The sequence below is a fragment of the Sebastes fasciatus genome, chromosome 18, assembly GCF_043250625.1.
Source record: "Sebastes fasciatus isolate fSebFas1 chromosome 18, fSebFas1.pri, whole genome shotgun sequence".
In the NCBI taxonomy this organism is placed as follows: domain Eukaryota; kingdom Metazoa; phylum Chordata; class Actinopteri; order Perciformes; family Sebastidae; genus Sebastes; species Sebastes fasciatus.
In genome coordinates this window covers 3,537,957-3,561,957 of record NC_133812.1, presented here as the reverse complement: position 1 = coordinate 3,561,957, position 24,001 = coordinate 3,537,957, and the positions used below count along the sequence as shown (strand labels likewise).

General features: G+C 40.6%; 2 protein-coding genes across 4 annotated transcripts in view; one reads left to right on the top strand and one right to left on the bottom strand.

The window, feature by feature from the left end:
* The window catches only part of opn5 (opsin 5), a 59,804-nt gene extending 51,580 nt beyond the window's left edge, over nucleotides 1-8,224 (bottom strand). Inside the window, exon 1 of one of the 3 annotated variants that reach the window (XM_074616608.1) lies at nucleotides 7,843-8,224. The gene's annotated coding sequence lies outside the window, so the exon portion shown is untranslated. The remainder of the gene's footprint in view (nucleotides 1-7,842) is intronic. The other 2 variants (XM_074616604.1, XM_074616607.1) reach the window with 2 other exon arrangements.
* An 8,800-nt stretch (nucleotides 8,225-17,024) lies between these two features.
* LOC141756016 (uncharacterized) lies at nucleotides 17,025-19,972 on the top strand. The gene is made up of 2 exons (XM_074615434.1): nucleotides 17,025-17,414; nucleotides 17,586-19,972. The coding sequence occupies exons 1-2, from the start codon at nucleotides 17,269-17,271 to the stop codon at nucleotides 19,351-19,353; spliced, it is 1,914 nt and encodes a 637-aa protein (XP_074471535.1). The 5' UTR covers nucleotides 17,025-17,268; the 3' UTR covers nucleotides 19,354-19,972.
* Nucleotides 19,973-24,001: the final 4,029 nt, after the last annotated feature.

Sequence of the window (24,001 nt, the reverse complement as noted above, 5' to 3'; positions counted from 1 at the left end):
AGACACTCTTTGGTTGGCAAAGATGGCTTGAACCCCGTCAACATCTGACAGCTCGGAGCAAAATCACACGCACTCAGAGCTGCTACAGCACTCATCAAACATCTAAAGGGAACGAGTTCTCTGGTTTCGGCATACACAGATGTGACCTAGAATACGGAACATCAAAGTGTATATATCCAATATGTTTCTGGCGAGAGCTGAAGTGAGCGAAGCAGCACTGGACACAGTTAAAACAGGCTATAGGTGTATTACTGTTAATACTAGGGATGCACCGATAATACTTTTTTCAGACTAAGTACAAGTACAAGTACTTACATTTGGGTACTCGCCGATACTGAGTACCGATACGAGTACTTCTCTGTGCCAAAAGACCCTCGTTAACAGCCAGCTGGAGGGTGTGAGCGACACGCGGCAGGCTGGGGAGTCCCCCATACGAGGCGATACGCCGCCATCGGCTCTAGGTCGGCTTGAAAAGGCTCGAGGCCAAGGTCCTTCCCGGGGCCGTGGCCAAAGCGTCACCAGGGCGGACTGTCCTCAGTGCGCCCCAACCGCGTCGTCGTGCCCCCAGGGCGGGGCTCTGCCCACGTAAAAGGCGCCAGGGGTCTGTGGCGATGTCTGCGACCCACCCGACCCGTCTTGAAACACGGACCAAGGAGTCTAACGCACGCACGAGTCAGAGAGTGCAGGCAAAACCCCGTGGCGCAATGAAAGTGAGGGCCGGCGTGCACCGGCTGAGGTGGGATCGGGTCGGGCGCACCACCAGCAGTCCGGCCCGCACCGTCGGGGAGGTGGAGCGTGAGGACCCGAAAGATGGTGACGAGAGGTTAACGTCACGCTGCCGTAAAGTGGTATCGTTGTCGTTGTATCGGAGCCGTTTTGTGAGTACGAGTACATGAGCACAGTATCGGAGCCGATACCCGATACTGGTATCGGTGCATCCCTAGTACTCTGTACAAAAAGATGCATTTCCTGTTGTTGTACTTTGTAAATTGTTGTATTTTTGTAAAAGCTCATTAGAGTAAAGTTCTTGCTGAGGAAACGTCACCATCACTCTCGTGATTATTTCACACAGTTTGACTAGTGTGGACGAACTGTGAATGTATTCATTGGCAAATACAGTAGGTGATAAAATGATGACGAAAAGCATAAAGGTGGTGCTAAATTGCTAATTTTCGAAAGGTGAGATTAACAACAATGAAGGAGATTATAACACCTCAGCTGGAAGCTTACACAAGTGAGGAAGAAAAGGGAAAATGAGTAGTCCTTATCCAACTGCAGGAGACCAGATAAGTGATTTTTGTGGGCGGAAGGTCAGTGATTAGAGTGATTAGAGTCCTCAGTTGACACCGATGAGTTGCTGAACGTGTCACTTTTAACTACTGGCTCACGTCATCCCTCCCTCTCTCCGTCTCTGTGTTATCAGGAAAATAATGTGATTATTTAGCCTTACAACCTTTACTAGTCTCTATAAATCTGATATTCTACGCTTCTTATTGCCAATAAATCCCATGAAAAGACCAAAATCAACAACTAACTGATCCTACTAACAACAAGTATTGTCTTTGTATTCAAATGCCTGATATATCGTATCCCTCGGAGCTCCAAATTTGCCCAAAACATGATTACATGTGTATTAATAAGCAGGTGAGAATAGTGCCCAACAAATGCTCTATTTATTCCAAATGATTGCTAAAAACTGCCGTGCCCAGCTGAATTTGGAAATTACTGAGCCGTTTTAACGAAGGGAAGTCAGCTGATTTTAAAGACGTACAAACTGGACAACAACTGGACAAATACCCTTTTTATTGCCTTTGATATTTTCATGGGATTTGTTTACAACAACAAAAGATTGTCTGTAGTAGGGCTGTCAATCGATTAAAACATTTAAACACGATTAATCGCTCCATCTAGGAATGAACACGGCAGCAACAACGTCAGCGATGACAGCGGGAGAATCTCAACACTGATCCATCCATCCATCTCCAACCGCTTATCCGGGGTCAGGTCGTGGGGTCAACGCTGATAGACTTTGATAATACTTTTAACCTTGCATGCTGTATGTCATGCTAATTCCCTTTCACCTTGTATAAAATGTATAATATCCTGACTATTAAATGTGACCACTTACTGTTACTGAAAGTCATTTGCTTCATTATCAATCAAACATTAAGATATAAGTGGGAAAAAAAACTGTTCTTGCAACTTCATTTACAACATTTCTTGACTTTTTTTTATGCATAGCTTTACAATGTCTTCATATGCTACTTCCAGTGGTGTAGCGGAGGGTGTACGCGGGTATACGGAGTATACTCACTTCTTTTTCTGGCGGTTTACAGTATATCCACTCATTAGCCAAAAAGCCATTGGAATATATAGGAGAGTTTATCCACCTCCTCCTCTGTAACCTGCCCATCTCCACCCAGTAGTTCACCCACCTTATCGACGACCACACTGTCTACTGCAGCACATTGAGAAAGACTTACTGGATTTAACATTATAGACATGACCTCTGACTATTTGTGTAACAATTTAGCCACAAATTCCCATACTGACCATTAGGGATGCACCGATACCAGTATCGAGTATTGGGTCCGATACTGTGCTCATGTATTCGTACTCGCAAAACGGCTCCGATAAAACGGCATCACTTTTTTACCACTTTACGACGGCGCGTCGTTAACCTCTCGTCACCATCTTTCCGGTCCTCAGGCTCCACCTCCCCGACAGTGCTGGCAAGACGGGCCGGCGCACGCCCGAACCTCACTTTCATTGCGCCACGGGGGTTTTGCTTGCACCCTCTGACTCGCACGTGCGTTAGACTCCTTGGTCCGTGTTTCAAGACGGGTCGGGCGGGTTGCAGACATTGCCGCAGACCCCTGGCGCCTTTTACGTGGGCCGCGGCACGACGCGGTTGGGACGCCCCGGTCGACAGTCGCACTGGGAGCAGGGAGCCCTCCACGGCGGGGAGAGAGGGCGCAGCGAGCCCTTTGTCCACGTTGTGGTGAGGTCCAGGAGGGGAGCGCTGTAAAGCTGCGGCCGCGAGCCACCTTCACCCTGAGCCTTTCCAAGCCGACCTTGAGCCGGTCGCGGCACACTGCCTCGTATGCGGGACTCCCCAGCCTGCCGTGTGTCGCTCACACCCTCCAGCTGGCTGTTAACGAGGGTCTTTTGGCACAGAGAAGTACTCGGATCGGTACTCGGTATCGGCGAGTACTTGTACTCGGTCTGAAAGAAAAGTGGTATCGGTCCATCCCTACTGACCATATGGTCCAGCCATATACTCGGTTTTGTTTACCGAGGCTTGTTTGACCATTAAAGCGTGTAAACATGTTATAGCAGAAACCCACAATACAAGTATGACCATAAAAATGAGCATGAAATGTCACCCTTTCATTTATGACGGGGGAACTTTCAAGGAAAACAAACATTCTTTGTCGCAGTTAAATGAAGCGGTGCTGCTGTGATTTTATCTGAATGTTAGAATGATGATAATCTCATCCAACAGTTTGCCAAAAGCAAAAAAACACCTTTTAACAGCGCGATGACCTGCTTCGGTCATTATGTCCAACAGCGTAAGACTGACGCACGCGGTCTCTTTAGAGGTCAAGCTTATTTGCATATGACCATATGACAACAGTTTTCAGGTATGTCCAAGCTTTCCTCATACAAAATGTAACGATCGCAACGTGCTCTCCTTTTTAAATAAGACATGACACGGGTCATAATTAGACAGTGTCACTCTCCATCTCGTCAGGAAATCTACCTTAGAGGTTAAGTGATGAAGCACGATGATGAATTGATGTGCTGTTACGCGCTGGTTGGAAAGTGCATTGACTCAAGCACTGTAAAAAGGTTGCGGTACTTGATTTTTTACTTGTGCATTTCTGTTGCAATACTTCTGGCTATTACTGTGTTTTTTAATCCACTACATTTGTCTGACAGCTGTAGTTTCTGATCCGCTTCTGAAATAAAACCTATTAAAGTGAAAAAATAAAAAAAGTGAAAGTTAAATATTTAAGTTTAATTTTTCCTAATTCTTGCGCAGCAGCCACCCGCCTCGTTTTTTCTTCTTTCGAGTTACAGACTCTTCTTTCCAGAGCATTTTTAAACGTATCGATTTAGAATAAAACCCTGGTTGAATAAAATGTTTTTACTGCACAGACATATTTTTTTACACTTGTTTTAGGAAATTAATGTAATTCTACACAGAAATGTCGTCGTGAGATTAGGGGTTTGCAATTTAATTTCTCCACCTCGACCAACTATGACAGCAAAAGGCAGCTACTTAATGATTAATGCATCAGTTGCTTCTTCTCAATGTACCTTAAAGGGAGATTTGTCAAGTATTTAATACTCTTATCAACATGGGAGTGGGCAAATATGCTGCTTTATGCAAATGTATGTATATATTTATTATTGGAAATCAATTAACAACACAAAACAATGACAAATATTGTCCAGAAACCCTCACAGGTACTGCATTTAGCATAAAACAATATGCTCAAATCATAACATGGCAAACTGCACCAGAGACACAGTGGAGAGAAAAAAAAAACGCTCAACAGTATGTTGCTACAAACCTGAGGAATTTTACCCTGATAATGCAACACTGTGAACAACAAATCTGTGTTGGAGAGTTAGTGACATTAGCTGTTAGCAGCCGGTGGGCAGCACAGTCCCGACTGGATAAATAGCGGAGATACGAACGTTAACGGAGGTGCCATTGAGTTATTATTATGAGAACGAAGGTAAATTACAACGTTATCATGATGCGTTCAAATGTAATCTCGTAAAATTAAGTGTTTGGCGAGAAACTTGAATAAATCCAGTTGTTTGTAGGAGATGTTTTCATATCAATATAAAATAGATATTAAAGAGAGAATTATGACCTGCTTAACTTCATATCAACTTACCAAGATTTTATTTAATCAAAGCAAATACTTAAATAATCATAATCACTTAAATTGTGTTTTTATGCAAATAACCACTATAGATGACAATAACAAAGTACAGTACAGTACTGTGTACAGTACCCTCCCTCCCCCCAAAAACAGGGCTCCCCCAGAAGCTACGGTGTAATTCTGACACTGTAATTTACCGTGTATATAATGTTTTTGATGTTAAATATATCGAACATTGAATGACTGAATGATTTAAAATGTTATTCCTTCATTTAACACAGAGATTTCAAAAGTGGCAGATACAATTTCTGAGTGGCCAACAAAAAAAACAATACTTGTCTGCCATAGTGGCACGAAGTGAAAAAATTCATTCATTTCAGACCCTGGTATCAGGAATCAATGATATGATAGAGACTGAGACACATCTCTAACCACAAAGCACAGAAGTTAAAATAAATACAGATGATGTACCCCAGATCGACCACCCAGCTTTAGCAGTTTAACAACAGACTTTGCGGTGTTTAATCACCTTGACAGCTCACGTCTTTTTCCTCATTTTATGAAAATTGCTTATAAACATCTTTTCGAACAAATGACTTGAATTGATTTAGAGTCCGCTACAGAAAACGAGGCATCGATTCTGCTTGTTCTGTCAGAGACAGCAGCTGTCAGACATAGTTAGACATAATGGATGTTAATTTACAAGCTTTTATCTCCTCCAGACTCCATTGTTGCAATGCACTTTACCTCTGGTATCAGCGGTATCTGAGGATCTCAGGCAGCCAAACTCAGCATCTTCCATTTAAATCTCTTCTGAAGACTCACTTAGATCTTTTATCTGAACTGATGGTATTTTGTTGTAGCTATATATATGATTTTATCATGCTCATTTTCACTAGAAAATGTTTACATGCTTTAATGTTAAAAAAAACACATTATTTTTCTCGTACTGTCTGTCTGAATATACCTGTATTTACCCTCTGTCTGAAACGCTCCGTTTTAGCGCATTTCAACGGAATTGCAATGGAATTGCGTTGCTAGGAAACAGTTTGGGTCCATGTTTACTTCCTGTCAGCTGATGTTATTCACATACACTGCAACAGGAAATAAACTGGGACACATTTATAATTTTTTACGTTTAAAACTGTGAAATTGGTCTAAATATTGTAGATTTGTGACATCACAAATGGACAGAAATCCTAACGGCTTGTTTCAAACGCAGTTTCTGAATACGGGCTGTGTGTATTTCTCCGTGGATTGAGTGTTTTGATACTTTCACAGTATTTATATATAATTTAAACCTGCTTTATAATATAAAAAGAAAGGGTCAGACCCGAGGCTCATTGATGCACGTGGGGAGCGAAGGCTGGCCCATGTTGTCCGATCCAACAGAAGAGCTACTGGAGCTCAAACTGCTGAAAAAGTTAATTCTGGTTCCGATAGAAAGGTGTCAGAACACACAGTCAGTGCATCGCAGTTTGTTGCGTATCGGGCTGCGTAGGCACAGACCGGTCAGGGTTACCCGTGCTGACCCGTGTCCACCGCCAAAAGCGCCTACAACGGGCACGTGAGCATCAGAACTGGACCACGGAGCAACGGAAGAAGGTGGCCCTATCTGATGAATCAAGTTTTCTTTTACATCATGTGGATGGCATCGAGTTGGAGGTGTTGACTCGGCCTCCAAATTCTCCAGATCTCAATCCAATGGAGCGTCTGTGGGATGTGCTGGACAAACAGGTCCGATCCACGGAGGCCCCACCTCGCAACTTACAGGACTTAAAGGATCTGCTACTGACGGCTTGGTGCCAGATACCACAGCAGACCTTCAGAGGTCTAGTGGAGTCCATGCCTCGACGGGTCAGGGCTGTTTTGGCGGCAACAGGGGGACCTACTGAATATTAGGCAGGTGGTCATAATGTTAAGGCTGATCGGTGTATACTATACAGGGATTTTTTTGTCGTTATTATTCATATTTTCTAACATACAGCAACGTGCTTTGTGGGACCCCAAACAATGAGGGAGTAAATGTCATATAACACAAGTTTTCATAAAATTATAACCTGTGCATCATTTTTTAAATATGTTGATCGCAGTAGAAAATAATATACATATATATATATATATATATATATATGTATATGTATTTATACATATATATATATATATATATATATTACTAATTTATTTATGCACAAATAATCAAAAAAGCCCCCAAATTCCCCATATAGTATACTGTGTATATATATAGATATATAGTTTTTTGTTATTTTTTCTCCGTTATTAATATTTCTAACATACAGCAACGTGCTCTGTGGGACCCCAAACAATGAGGGAGTAAAAGTCATAAAACACAACGGTTCATACAATTGCAACCTGTGCATCAAAATGTGAATAAATTATTTTCTCCTGAAAAAAAAATACATATTGTATTTCTTATTTCAGCCCTTAACAGAGTCTGCAGATCTCCCGTCATTAGAGTGCCTTTTTGTACCGGAGAGGTGAGCTCACATATTCATCTGATAAAACAAAAAAAAAGCTTTTGCGGCTAATCGAGCCTGTCTGTGTACATCAACATGTACATCAACATGTACATCACACCGGAGCTCTTTCCATCACGGTTTAGGCGACTGAACAAAGAGAAGACAACACTGTATAGAATAAATCTAACGGAAACTGGTAAAGTGGGGAAAGTGAGACTCTTGGCTGTCTCTCTGGAGCTCTCGGTCTTCTCACTCGTTAATCAACAGTTGGTTTATTTTAGCCTCGCAGAGAAAACAGTCTCACTCTTAATGAAGTCATGAGAATGTCATTTACTGAACCGGGAGGTCATTCAGTCATTCACATGAGACATGAAGGACAATACAGCAGGAGTTCCTCTGGACTCTCCTCATTAAAACACCCCAATCCTCCAGTGGTTCCAGAGGTTTGGTTCCTGACTCACCTTGTGTTCATCGGTCATCAGTCATCCCGACAGGAGCAGATTTTAATCCTCCACAGATCAACTCTTCCTCTGTTAGAAGAGTATATCAGCAGTCAGTCCCGATCCGGTCCGGTCCGGTCCGGTCCCGGTGACTCAAACATGTGTAAATATATTCCGGTGTGGTTTCAGCTTCAACTGGTCCTCTGATCCTCTCTCTAACTCTCTGACTCTCTGACTCCTCTGGAGAGCAGCAGCATCCAGTCAGTCTGCCGGCTGTCTGATGATGGTTTATTTATATACAGTCAGGACAAGTCCACACACACCAGGGAGTGAAGACAAGCACAACTTCTGGTCCAATATTTCACAATAAAACCCCAACCCCCAACGTGTTGATATTTCACCTCGACTCTCAAAGAGACTCAGCTGGAGGACGGAATTTTAAATTAATTAATGAAAAAATAAATCAATTTTAAAAGGAACAAAAATAAATACATCGATAAATATAATAAAGAAAATGAAAAAAGAAATGTATAAAAACAAGAATACAGAAATAAATTTGGAGAAATAAATAAGCGGTGAAATGCAAAGAGAAAATCATGCATAACTAACTAACTAACTAAATGACTGAATGAATGAATAAATAAATACAAATAAATAAAAACGCAAAAATAAATGCAAAAACAATAAATCAATGCTTTAATACATAAATAAATACACCCATTTAAAACTACATATAAAATAAATAAAAATGCAAAATAAATCATAAATTTAATAAAAGGAAATACATAAAAAAGGGAAAATTATCAGAAGAGTAAAGACATAAGGGAATAAATACTAAGATAAATACATGAAGAAGCAAAATAAACAGTAATATTAATTTCACATTTCTATCAATAAATTAATGGCAACATTTATTTGTAATATTATTTTTGCTATATTTAATGATATATTTATGTATTTTTATATTGAGTCATTTATTTATTAAGTCATTTATTTTTGATAAATAAATACAGACATTTCAAAATGAATACAAAAATAACGAAATAAGTAATTAAATAAAAATAAATGCAAAATAAATTGATAAATAAAAAAATAATAAAAATAAATACAAGGGAAAAGTAAACAGAAGAGTAAATACATAAAGGAATTAATACAGATAAATAGATAAAGAAGCAACTTAAAACAGAAGATCAATTAATGTCACATTTTATCAATAAATTAATGGTTACATTTATTTTGAATATTATTTTTGCTTGTGACCCGGCAGCCATGTTGAGATCAGTTGAGGAAATACCAAGCATCGCCACCAACCGGAGCAAACGTTCTTGTTTTACAGCTAAACCGTGCACTACAAGATGTTTCTGAAAACATTTGAGGAGAGAAATAGGCATTACAGTAACAGAACATTTATTCATATTTGATCAGCGCTGCCTAGTTTGACCGTTTGATCGGAGTTTGCGAGTGATTGACAGCTGCCTCCGTTGGATGAACAGCCAATAGGAACGCTCTCTTTCTCTGAAATGACCTGTGATTGGTCAAAGTCTCCCGTCACAGGCTAGATGTTCTAAAGTCTGAAAACAGAGCCATGAGGAGGAGCAGAAGTCTAGTTATCTCTCAGAACACTTGAATTACAATATGCTGAAAGGTTATTATAGAATTTTTGCCCAATGATGCCAAAAACATTCTGCCTACTGAATCTTTAATGTTGCTGTGGTGTTCTCACGATTTAATCGCTTGAACTCCAAGCATATCGTGTACACACTTCCCATGTTGTAAATACGAGCTCACGAGTTTCATTTGAAGGCGCCACACGGTAAACATATGGAGGAGAAGTTAATCATTTTAGTGCAGGAGTAGCCAGAGCTTCACCATCTGTCCCACGGACTGTTTTATTTGCTTCTTCACCCTTTCTGTTTGAGGACGTCACAACTTCCGGCTGAAAGGTAAACATTTTCACAGAGAAATCGAGCGTAAAGCTACTTCTACTTCTTTTATATTATAAAGCAGGTTGAAGTGCTATATAAATACTGTTAAACTATCAAAACGCTCAATATACGGAGAAACACACACAGCCCGTATTCAGAAATTGTGTGTTTGAAACAAGCCTTTAGGATTTCTGTCCATTTGTGATGTCACAAATACACAATATTTAGACCATTACATGGTTTTAAACATAAACATTCTAAATGTGTCCCAGTTTATTTCCTGTTGCAGTTTATGTGAATGACATCAGCTGACAGGAAGTACACATGGACCCAAGCTGTTGCCTAGCAACACAATTCCATTGCAATTCCATTGAAATGAGCTAAAGCGGAGCATTTCAGACAGAGAGTAAATACAGGTATATTCAAGCAGACAGCACGAGGAAAATAATGTGTTTTTTAAACATTAAAGTATGTAAACATGTTCTAGTAGAAACACAAAATACAAGTATGAACCTGAAAATGAGCACGATATGGGACCTTTAAAGGATTTACGATGCTGGGAATTACCACAACTTCATTGTCATTGTCATCGCAGCGAGCAGGTTTTGGTTGCTTTGTAACGGCAGGCGAGACAGGAGCGCAACCTGACACAATTTTTCATACGTTCATCGGGAAAATGTCGTCTACTGAACTTTACTTTGTAGGGAACCGATCCTGTTTCCTGTTGTGTCCGTGTCTCAGTGTGTGTGACTTCACTTGACTTGTCTGATGAAGCCTCCTCAGCAGCTCAGCAGAGACTGATGGATCCCAGAGGATCATGATGCAGCTGGTTGGATGACTTCAGCAAAATAACAACATCCCGCCAGCCGTTGAGAGATAAATAAAGAAAATGTCCTTTAGTCATGTTGTGAAGCCTGAGAATTAAAACACCAGGCTGAACTCATAAGACCCGTTTCCTCTGTATCAGCAACAATAAAACTATGACGTTTATGAGTGATTGTCTGAGTTAGCTAATGACATCACACATGGAACGTTTCCCCTTAGTTGTATCTCTCACGCTACCAATAATTATAGTACACCGTTAAAGAAGCAGACACTTTAAAACCACTCTGTTCCACTCTTTAAAGAACTTCATGTATTAAAGTAGGTCTATATTTACTTACTTTAATCAAGGGCGACGCTTTCCGGTCGGTACTTTGTTTGAGCTCCGACTTTATTCATCTTCTTCCTGTTTACATCCAGCCGTAGTAAGGTGGCCTTGAAGGACAAACTTATCCATTACCCAATATCAGCCACTTCCAGTGCTACTGCTCCAGTCCAGCAGGAGGCGACAACGCGAAAGAAAAAGAAGCAAATGTGTCACTTTTTATGCAATGCTGTAATTGTCGCAGAAGAAGTAACCCCTTTAAAGGGACTGTTTGTAACTTCTTACACGTATAAATCACTCGGGTTGGTGTCCCATGCACGCTCACGTGTGGCTACGCTGCTCAGACTCAGACTCCAACACAAACTTCACGGAAGCACCAAAACAGCAAAGTTATATCTAGTGAAGCCCGTCTGTTAAACAGTGTTGGCCACGGTCGGAGACCGGCGCTTTGGTCTCCAGGGCCGGAGTCTCTGCTGTACTCTGCTCCTCTGCCTGCTTGCCTTCATTCAGCTCGCTCCACCTCACGTGCATGCGCACACACTACACACTGCAGAAGAGTTAGTAGCTCTGAGAATATCTAGTAAATGTATAGTGGACATTTGTGCAGAAATAAATGCTGCAGCTCCTCCAGACCAACAGAGGTTTTCCGCGTCTCCGACCAAAACTCCGGTGTCTCCCCTGTTCCCTCCGGCCGCGGTCGGGAGGCTGAGGCAGGAAAAGCCAACACTAGGATCAGCATTGATTCATGGAGAGACCTTCGTCTAGTCAGCTAACATTACTGCCAAGCAGCTGAAATCTAGAGTGATATTGTGCTTTTAGCTGACGTGTGTCGCCTCACTGTTTTGAGCGATGCTCGTTCATGTCTATGTAGAGTGAGCACAAGCGCGAGCAACAGGACGCTGACTTCCGTCGACTTAACGGCCACAGGTGTCGCTGTTAACAAGACATTCTGATTCTTACAAACAGTCCCTTTAATACATCCATGGTCGGTACTTTTTAAAAAAAAAAATGTATTGAAGATAATTCATTTATAAACATTAAGGCATTGTAATCTAAACTCAATACTTCTAACATACAAGGAACAATTGATAGGAAAGATAACTTAAATTGTAAAAAAAATCATATAATAACAAAAATAAAAGAGGGTAGAAAATAATTAAAGGAACAAAAAAAGAAATGCATAAATAAATAAATAAATAAATAATAATACTGCACTCTTCCATAGTAGCTCTAGGGGTCATCATCATATATGTTCAGTTTTTCATCAGCTCTGAGAAGACACTTTGCATGTTGTCCTTTCATTAGTCTTAAAGCACTGAGACGATTGTCCACAAGGTCCCTTTTGAAAACGGAAAATAGGGGTTTAATTTTCCTCCATTTGGATGCATCGATGAAACAATTTGCCAGCAGTATCAGATTGTTCAATATCAGGTCACTCTTAATGTCCTTCAAGTTAATACCAAACACAATAATTTATCTTGTAAGAGGAGCAAGTAGTTGGATTTTGGTTGACAGCCAGTGCTGCAAATCTTCCCAGAATGCTGCAGAATATATACAGAGGAAAAACAGATGATCAGTAGTTTCAATGTCAGTCTCACAAAAGTTGCAGTTATTGTGATCAACCTTAAATCTCAGTCTTAGCAATTCTTGGGTCTTACAGGGTAAGTGATGTATTTAGATCTCCATTTCTTAATGTCTGAGTCTGAAAATAGTTGGATGATTTTGTTTCTGTTTGATCATATTGGGTACAGTATGTTGGTCAGGTGATTATGTAACAACTTGTTTGAGTTTTTCGCATCCAGAAAATCCTGTCCATTAACTTGAAGCACAGGTAATTCTATTACACACGACTGTTTATCTGTGTTTTGGACCAGTCGTCTAACTGGAACAGGGATCGCCCTGATCACTTTATTAAACTGGGCACGTGTGCAAACTATATATGTTGAGCAGAAGCTTTCCCAGGACAGCAAGTATCCCTGATCATTCATTAGATGAATTATTGACCAGATATTTGTATCCATCCAATGCTGTAAGTAGAGAGATTTACCGTTAAATAACCCATATCTGTTGTTCCAGACGGGGGTTTGGTGTGGGGTGAAATTGTGTGTGTATATGAGTTTCCAGCATAACAAAACTTGTTTGTGAAATAAGGACAGTTTGACTGGCAATTATTCAATCTGAAAGTCAAATTTAAGAACAAACTCAATACCACCCATTTTTTTTAACAAACCTCTGGGGAGACAATACCAGATCCAATCTTTGTTTAGCAGAAAGGATTTTAGCCATTTTCACTTTAGCACAGCATTTAAACATTAAAAATCAATAGCCTGCAGACCACCATCTTTGTATTCTTTAACCATTTTTGATTTCTTAATGTAATGAGCCCAATTTTTCCAGATCAAATTAAAGTTTAATTGGTTGATGGTTTTAATGAACTTATTAGGTATGGCCATGGAATATGCAGGATAAATACACCTTGTTAAGGATTCCATTTTAGTTAGGTATGTCCTTCCAAAAACAGATCTCATCATTGTCACATCTTGTCTTGTATGTTTAAGGGCTCACTGATATTATCATCTTTGGTTATATGGATGCCAAGATATTTGTTGTAGTTGATTTGATATGAATATCATAAGCCGTTGTGAGATTGCAATCACGTATGGCCATTAATTTACATTTATTGTGATTGAGTTTTAAACCTGATGCTTTAGAAAACACATCAATTAACTCGAAGACTTTAGGGATTTGTTTTAAATTTTTCAAGAAGAGCGTGGTATCATCAGCCAGTTGACTTACAATTATCTGTTGATCGAGAACATTCAGTTTGATAATATCAGAATTTATAATATGAATTGCCAACAATTCTGCTGCCAAAATAAATAAGAAGGGATAAATGTTGCATCCTTGTTTAACCCCTCTATTGATAGTGAAACGAGGGGAGGTACCCTGAGGGAGTGCTACTGAACTAGTTGTGTCATTGTAAAAGGATTCTATTATGTTACAGAATTTAGGTCCAAATCCAAACATATGTAAGACTTTAAACAGGAATTGATGCTCCAACATATCAAATGCCTTGTAGAAGTCAAGGAATAAAATGAATCCTTTATCCTCTATTAGTTGGTTATATTCCAAAAGGTCTTGCACTAGTCTTATATTGTTATGTATGGACCTGCCGTTCATAAATCCTGTTTGTGTTTCGCTAATTATTTGATCCAGTCCTCTTTTTAATCGGTTGGTGTAAATGTAGGTTAGTAATTTAGAATCGTTGTTTAAAAGTGAAATTGGACGATAGTTATCTAAAACCTTACTATTTTTACCTGGCTTTGGTATGAGTGTAATGACGCCTTGTTTCATGCTGACTGGTAATGAGAACTTAGTTGTAGCTTCTCTAAAGACTTGGAAGAGTACATTTTTAAGCAAATACCAGAAGTGTCTGTAAGTAGAAAAGGATGAGCTGGATAGGTTTTGATAGAATGTACTTATTTCTTTTGCAATTCATTTTGGCTCTGAGCAATCTATACCATTAATCGTTTTGAGTTTTGATAGAATTTCTCTCCTGTCGTTTTATTTCCAGCCTACAGAAATATGCAGAATTTTTCTCTCCTTCCTGAATCCACTTAGACCTTGCCCTGATAAATGCACCTCCTGCTTTTCTTTCATACATTCTATCAAGTTTGGAGAGTAAGGAAGAGAGTTTACTTTTGTTATTTTCTGTTAGAATCGGGCTAATGCTAATCAAATGTATTTCTTTTATGATATTTTCTTCTTCCAAACTGTTTTTATTCTTCATATATTTGCTGAATGATATTGAATATTGACGAATTTTGTTTTTTAGGAACTCCCATTTCTGAGTATATGATAATATGGAGTCATCCTGTAAGACTTCATGAATAAGGTCTTTAATGACACTACAGTGTTCATCGTTTTTTAGAAGATTAGCATTGAATTTCCAGTACCCTTTTTTTCTTTCATGCTGCATTAGAGGTGTTACGGATAAATTAATACAGCAATGATCCGTGAGTGGTGCAGGAGATATTTCACAGTGTGATATTTGACTAAGCATTGTATCTGCCACTAACCAGTAATCTATTCTAGATTTACATGAGGCGTTTGGTTTGAACCAAGAAAACTGACTATGATCTGGATTTTTTTCTCTCAAAGGGTAATGAAGGCATAAACACAGTCTGTAACTTCTTCGAGAAGGTTTCTGTTTTGCACAGTGTTGCAGTAGCCATACATATTTCCCAGAAACACTGATGAGTCATCGGTATGTAACACGCATAAAAGCCAGTGACCTTCATCACTAGATTTAGTTGTTGCTACTTTCCCCGGACAGTTATTAAATAGAATTCCAACTCCTGCCGATCTAGATGTACCATGTGAAAAGAGAATTTTATCTCCCCATTGATTTGACCAGAATTTTTCATCAGATTCATTTGAGTGAGTTTCTTGCAGAAATATACAGTACATTGTGGACTTTTACTTTTGCAATAAAGGAACATAGCTTTTCTTTTCAGAATGTCTCTTAGGCCCCAAGCATTAACTGTTAAGAGTTTAAGATTGATTTTTAATGACATTGAAGGAAAAAATAAATAAATAAAATGACAACTGACTTTACATAGTGAAGAGAGAAGAATATGTGAAGCTAAACATATTCAGAACCAACATATATATGTTATATAGTAACAGTGAACACCATAAAGTAACATTAGCCACCAACTGAATATCAACTGAAATTTCCATCCGATGTTGAGGATGGTTTTAATGAGGTCATTCTAAGCCTTTACTACCCGTCCATCAATTACTGCGATGTGGCCTCTGTAAAATGCCACCTTACCCAGCACTCTGGCTTGCTTGATTTTCGGCCACAGTTGCTCTCATGACTGCCGATCCTCTTTGATGAAATCCTGCACGAACGGCGGTACTGCAACTTCCGTGTGCGTCACGTGGTGCCGTTGGGCCCAAAAAGACTTTTTCCCATAGACTTACATTGGGAAAGACACGTCTGTAACTCAGCGGATAATTCTTTTTGAGGTGAATCAACTCCCCAGTACAAACACTCTAATAGTCCTTATTTAAAAATTAGGTTTTTAAAGTTGTAAAACGCACTAATAGCTGCATCCAGAGTTATTTCCCTTCCTCCGTTCATGTGAATGAGACCCAGACCGAGGCTGGAGCGCAAGCCGTGCCGACGGCGTGACGTTGTGACCAAATCATGTGACCGAGCGGACGCTACTGCGCATGTCCCAGTTGCCCAAGATCCGCCAAGATACGGGTACTTTTCAAGACCCTGAGTCCGTTGGCGTCTGCTATACCCTCAACCTGCTGCCCCAGCACACAACAGCAGACAGGATAGCGCTGGCCACCAGACTCGTATAAAGCATCCTCAGCATTGTCCAGCGGATGTTGAAGGACCTCAGCTCTGGTCCTTCTTGTAGAGGGCTTCAGTGTTCTTAGCCCAGTCCGGTTTATTGTCGATGTGTACTCCCAGGTACTTGCAGTCCTCCACAATGTCCACACCGACCCCCCTGGATCGAATCATGTAGCCTTTACTTCTTAATTTTTTTTTTTTCATTCTTAATTCCGATTTATTTTTTTTACTAATTCAATTTTTGTTCCAAAGTTTAACTTTGATTGTCGCTCCTTTAGTCATGAATATTTCATGTTATAGTAGAGAAATACCTGATACTTAAATGAATACCAAGTTTTCAGGGGCATTAAGGCTGGAAAATCCATATAAATAAATATATATATTTTATATATATAAGTATATATATATATATATATATATTTCTTTATTTATAAAAAGAAATAACCTGCATTTAAAAATGTTTTTTTATATCTACCTTTACTTTCTCACAAAAATCCCAGATAATTTGTGAAGAACTACCCAGATAATTTTAATGGCAGTGATATCACACCATAAAAAAATACTACATGTAAAATTCCTGCATATAAAATTTTACATGAGTAAAACAATATTATTAGTATCAAAATGTTCTTAAAGTATCAAAAGAAAAAGTACTCATTATGCAGAATTTCTCCTTTAGTGTAAAATTATATATTATTATTAATATGGTCGAGATGTTACGGAATGTTACTTTATTTCAGTTGATAGACAAAAAAAAAAAGTCATCATGACATCACAGTGCAACCCTGCCGCTATGACACCATTATGACATCACTGCCTCTGATCCTGACCAAAGGCAGTGATATTATAATGATGTTGTAGTGTGAACCCCTGATCACAGAGCAACACAGTGCAGAGTTGTGTTCTCTCTATCAGACAGAGACCATTCCAGCAGAGGAGTGAAAATTCTCTGAGAGAATATCTTTCTAACAATTTTACTTCTTTCAGATTTAATTGACATCACCATGACAGAACGACCGGCCCAGGACCCACCAGGGTCCTCCGCCGCATCGGTGCAGATGCCTGATACTCTGCATGTTGACCTGCCACATGTTGATCCACAGGAAGTCCGTCTTACCATCAACAAACTTTTGATGCACATGACCGCAGAGTAAGTACATCAAAAATACAGTATTTACAAGTATTCTTATGAGGACATGTCAAGTCATGGTTATTACAAAGGCACACTGAGATACTTGTGTACACATAGTCAACACAGTTGTGTTCAGATGGGTATCAACTTCAGAGTGCTCATGCTATAACATGGATTGCTTTCTTACAGGCATCGCGCGGAAATGGAAGACAACTTGGTGTCCAGTGAGATGATCGCTGTAATGGTCGATTGTTGCATGGATATTATCCAGACTTCTGCAGAGGCTATCGTGGATGTCGTGATGCCACAGGTCTACAGATACTTGAGAATCTACGGCACCTTTTCCCCATCCATCCTCGGTCTAACTGAGGACCGAATCCAAACCTACCTGGGGGATTCCGTTGAACGGGGGCTGTCCAATACCCTGAAGGTCAATGTACAGGATTTTGTGGAAACAAAGTATTTCTCCCAGATGCTTTGTAGCTACATCTCAGAGACGGTCAACACAGTCTTGGATTTGACCACTCAGACTCCCACCCCGGAGTCCAGACTCCCAGTGGTTTTTGTCAGCGGCGTTGTGTCTTCCCTTGAAGCCTATGCAAACTTGCTTCGTCTCTTTGCCAAGATACTGGTAGGAGCCGTCAAAGCTCGGCAACGAGCTCAAAAGACGACTGAAGATGAGTGGAGCCAGACTTCAGAAGCGAAGCCCCTTCTATTCGTTTTGGCAACCAAAAAAGACTTAACGACAATGACGGAGGCGTACATCACTCGTATGGTGAAACACCTAAAAAATGTTCAAAAGCCACACCGTTGCGTGAACTCTAGCAACCGCAGAGATGTCTGTGTTAGAGTTGGCACAAACACACAAATTTTGACCGTCAAAAACAGGGAATCAGAAAGACAAAGGTCTGCCGCGCCTTCCCATTGTGGTTTTGATGCCATACCGGCTGCTGTGCATGATGGCGACGTCATCGAGTCCCGTTCTGAGAGTCCTCCCTTCGGTTCAGTTACGGTAATCGACGCAACGGAGGACCGTTCTGCTCCTTCTTCAGGTCCCAGTGCGATGGAGTCTATCAAGAACATAGCTGTCGAACTGGTACAAGCATTTTTGGAAGAAGTTCCGGAAGAGGAAGAGGTCGCACACACTGGTCAAAAACTAAAGGAACTCATAGACAGAATCTTTAACGTGGTAATGGGTGGACATGACTACCAGATTCCATCAGTGCCAGCCGGAATGCGCCTGATGGACACTGTGACCTATAGAAGGCTGAGGGGAAGAGACGTCACTGACCCAGGCATCGTGGCTCACACTCTTTACCTGAGGACAGAGGAGGTTGTTACTCGTTGTGCTTGGCAGATTCTCCTGCCGGACAAACTGCACTTGCAGCTGCTGCAACATCCAACTGTCAACTCAGGAGTTCAGTCTACAACTTCTGACTGTGGTCGAGTGGTGGGTGAAGGTTGTTATGAGGCGAATCAAGGTTCTAATGCCACATACGATGTAATCCATGAGACGCAGGAGCTAACGGAGTCACAGATGCAGCAAAGCCTTGCGCACACAACCCTGATGACTCTGGTGGTTGGGCAGATGCTCAATATCATCGGCGTTAGAGACCGTGCCATGATTGCCGATTTGGTAATGAAAGTGGCCGAAGAGCTTCAAGATGTCGACCCTGAGAAGTACAAGCACTTCCATGCCTTCTTCATGGGTAAGCATTACAAAGACATTTCCCAGGCTGCCCTCAACAACCTCCTGTGGACATATGGTTCACTACAAGAGCTGCACGAGGCGGTGAGAGACCAGGATCCCAGGTTTGAGGCATCTCTATTGACAGTACTGAGGAGACAGTGGGAAACCACCCTCACTCCAGTGCCTGACAGAAAGACAGACAAGAAAACAAGCGTCAGTTTCTTCGATAAATTGAAAAAACTGTGCTGCAAAAAAAAGGAGGTCTAACAAGATCCAGTCTGTCACTTCTCTGACCAGGCACCAGAACGGCAGCCAGTTTGAGGGTAAGTAACACATCAAAGAATTTATGTTCATTTTATTACAAGCACTGGGCAGACCATTCGCCTTTTGCCACCGCCCAGAGAGCCAGTGAGGCTCCGGGGGCTGTGGGGACTTTGGATCCACTGAAGGCTCCTACAATAGATCCTTAGTCCCAAAGTGGCTTTTGGGATGTGGGTCCTCGCTTCTAGTAACAATCCACTGGACTAAAGTAATTTTTTGAGCAGTGGTTTCAAATTTCTAAGAACTGGGGGATTGGTAAGAACCTTGCCATTTGGTTTTCACTTTATCCATTCCTCAAAGCGAAGTGTGGACCTACGAAGTGTGGACCTAGGCAATATAGAAGCATACTTCTATAAGCGTCCCACACCAACTGGAGAAAAGAAGTACCAATTGTCACCACCCTGGAAGGGGGTCCCCTCTTCTGTGGTCCTTCCCAAGGTTTCTTCCATTTACCCTGTGAAAGGCGTCTTTGGGAGTTTTTCCTTGCCCAATTGAGGGGGGGTGTCCTAAATAAATATATATATACTGTATATATATATATATATAGATATATATATATATATCTATATATATATAGATATATATATATATCAAACTATCCTCAGGCAAGATACTTAACCCCAAACTGCCCCCGAAGGCTGTGCCATCGGTGTGAGAATGAGTATTTAGATTAGATCCTGATGGGCAGTGGCACCTTGTGTGGCAGCCGCTGCCATCAGTCTATGTAATGTGATGCCGGTCATCGTAGTGAAATAAACATGTCAGTGCGGTGCAGGACCCTGACTCAAATTGGAGGGGTGACCCCAACTCGAAGCAGAGGGGTTTATTTCTCAACAATGACCCACTCTCTGTACATTATTCCGCTTATTACACAGCTACATATTTAATAATAATAAGTAATTGACTGATCAGAAATCATTTTTACGAACTAAATACATTTTTTAAAAATGACTTATGTTGGTCCAGCATTGCTTATATATTGCATCTATATCTTAATAACATGTATATGTTATATGTTGGGGCTCCAACTACCAATTCTTTTCATTATCAATTCATCAGTAGACAATTTTTTAATTATTAATGGTTTGGTCTATGAAATGTCATTAAGTAGTGATTAATCAAGGATTAAAATAGTTGCTGATAATTTTTCAGTAGCACAGCTCCTGACAGAAGGTGGACAAACTGTATTCACCAGGCTGACTAACATGAGAAATTTACTGCTCAAAAATAGTTTTCAAGTTGGCTCCAATATGAGTACAGAGGAGGAAACTGTCTTTTTTCACTGATTTTATGATGCTTATATTGACATAGGAAAGGTGGAAACTGGGGTCTTTGATCAATCATAAATAATGGAAGTAAATTACACTTAGCGAGCCACAGGACCGTTTTCACTGGTTCACACCACTGAGCTAGGTGTGGTATTCCTGATATGGGAATGTTACGGGTATTCTACCTACGCTCTGCCTTTATCTGGAGAGAGAGAGGCTCTGGATAGGACGCATTCTGTAGACTGACAGTCCTTAGGTTCCTCAAGGCCCCTCAGCACTAATATATATATATATATATATATACTGTATATATATATATAAATATGTTACATTTAATAACTTCAGTTTGGCACCTATATCAAACTGTTCTGTACTCCATACTATGGACACATCTCTATTACTTCCCCACATATAATATTAGTGAAGAGGGGGTCATCTTTGTTCTTCTGCAGTTCTCTCTAATCAACTCTGTCTGCAGTGTCGGAGAGCTAAAACCTTACACAACCACTACATCAAGCAATGGGCATTACTGTTGTATGAACTCAGATGTACGTCGCTTTGGACAAAAGCGTCTGCGAAATGAAATTGTAGAATGGTATTGGACAAATGTTTAAAGTGGAAATGAAACGTTCAACCTGAGGAGACACAGGTCAGAAGACATCAAAAGTGGGCACACTACTGTATTGCTCCTGGATGTAAAGATGAGTTTTACAATGTTAAAACCAAGAACAGAACAGTCCCGTTTCATAAACTGTCACCGAAACGGAGATCAGTAAGTTCCTGCAGCGCTGGCTAGTGCCACTGAAAGACTCCTCCAACAGGCACTGAGTCCAGCTGCAGCTGACTGTCTCCCCATCTCCTGTCCTCTCCCCTCTCTGATCACCTGTCTCTCCTCCTCTGCTGTTTCATTCTGACCGTTCAAAGACAGGGTCGCTAAGAAAATAAACGCCGAAAGCACTACTTTATTCTGAAGCCCATGATATAGCGTTTGTTTACGTAAGTTGCCGGTAGCTTCTGCTAGCTAACTAGCTATAGGCTCAACATTAGCATACCAAAACTACCGTCACAAAGTAAAACTTATCACCAAAGCAAACACAAGAGACATTATCTGCCTAATGTTACCTGTTTTCTCCTTCAACTAACAACATACTAAGCTGACGGACACCGAGCAGCGAAGACTGGGCCTCCCCCGTCCACACGGCTCGGTAGTATAACCGAGTGAGTGAGTTAGTGAGTTAGTTAGTTAGTTGAAGGAGAACTCAGGTAACATTAGGCTGATAATGTCTCTTGTGTTTGCTTTGGTGATAAGTTTTACTTTGTGACGGTAGTTTTGGTATGCTAATGTTGAGCCGGTAGGGTTAGGGTCAGCTAGCTAGCTAACTACCGGCAAGTTACGTAAACAAACACTATAACATGGGCTTCAGAATAAAGTGAGCTTTTGGCGTTCATTTTCTTAGCAACCCTGTCTTTCAACAGTCTGAATGAGACAGCAGAGGAGGAGAGACAGGCGATCAGAGAGGGGAGAGGACAGGAGATGGAGAGACAGTCAGCTGCAGGTGGACTCAGTGCCTGTTGGAGGAGTCTTTCAGTGCCACTAGCCAGCGCTGCAGTAACTTACTGATCTCCGTTTCGGCGGCAGTTTATGAAACGGACTGTTTTGTCTTTAGTTTTAACGTTGTAAAACTCATCTTTACACCCAGGAACAACACGATAGTGTCCCCTCTTTTATTTTCTTCTGTCCTGTGTCTCCTCAGTCTACGTCTTTCACAGTCTCTACCGTCGTATCTGTGTAACTCAGCCGAGCCAATCGTTCTCATGACGTCACAGTCTAGAGTACTGCGACATGGAGATACCCTTGACACGAAAAATGAAACGGAATCTTCTTTTTTCTTTTAAATGCCGACACTTGTCATGTTTGTTATATAAATTGTTCCGTGTTAAAGAATTCATTAAAAGAGACGAATACATAATTATTCAATTCGTCAGATGTTCAGTCTGAGGCTGAATCACTTACACGTATTAACGGCATTAATCTGCTTTCTCCTTCTGTATCAAACTATACCTCACATCTTGCAGTTCATAAAGCTTTCCACGATATCTGATGTTGATGCTCTATGATTCTGAGGTTCTGCTGTACAAAGACTGCACTTGTTTATGTTGGCTGTCTGTCCAGAGCCTGCAGCAGATCACTTGGGGTCAACCTGAGATGTGGATTTTTATCTCACTCAGGATGCAGGGTTTGTACATGATAGATGACTTTGCAGCATTTCTGTATTTTCATTTTTCAACCTGGACACCAGGAAAAAAGAAGTTCAGTCAAAAATAAAAAATTCTCACCAGCCCCCATGGTGGTATCAATCTTATCATCTAACTCTCTGTGATATATTTCCCCAATATTATTAATATATATAAGGAACTATTCCTTTAAAATGAGCTACAATCCATTTCATTGCTTTCCAAAATGATGTGAAAAGTCATGCACATACAGAATCCACATTGGCAGTCTTGGCAGTTTGCTTCGAGCGTGTACTCCAGCAGTGCTTACTTCCTGCTGTAATTTGATAGTTTACCTCCACATCTGATTAACCATGTGGAAATTGTATCCTTTTTCTATAGGGTAAAGCTCTACGCTGTTCACCCTACAAGTCTTACACTGTTGCCTGGATTTACATGAGCAGGAGCCCCCAGGCACATATTTGCAAGGTCTAAGTCCCAGACGAGTTCATATTCAGTAGCCATAAGTGACAGCATGTCCAGGCATTTCTGTGTCATTTATTTGACATTTGAACAAAGGAACGTCCTCCCTCACAGATGCTAACAGGAAGCGTCAGATACAGTCTTAAGGCAACGTATGCGTTAGGAAGTGACTGACTGTTTTTAGTTGCTTGAAGGAGGCACCCTGTGTCCGTCGTGTCTAATGAAAGATTTGAAAAGTTCATCCGAGTATGTGGTTTAATTAGCTGCGTTACAAAACAACCATAATTGTATAACATTTTTGGTTCTGTGGTCTCAAAGATCCTTACAAATCGAGTCCTTTTACAAATATTTGTTCCCAGTTCTTTAATGGATAGTTTTATATTTCGGGTAATATTCCCCTTTTTATTTTGCTGAGAGTTAGATGAGAGGGTCGATACTCTCATATCTGTCTATTTAATGTGAAGCTTCAGCCAGGAGACGGCTAATTTAGCTTAGCATAAAGACTGGAAACCAGGTAGCCAAGTTAAGTCAAAACAAGACAAAGGTCAAAACTGAGTATATGTTATGGACCGTGTATGTATATTTGTGGCTAAATTGTTACACAAATAGTCAGTGGTCATGTCTATAAT

Coding starts and splice junctions, on each gene's coding strand:
- LOC141756016 (XM_074615434.1), top strand. CDS start 17,269: ATGACAGAACGACCGGCCCAGGACCCACCAGGGTCCTCCGCCGCATCG. Junction 17,415..17,585: donor TTGATGCACATGACCGCAGA/GTAAGTACATCA, acceptor GCTTTCTTACAG/GCATCGCGCGGAAATGGAAG.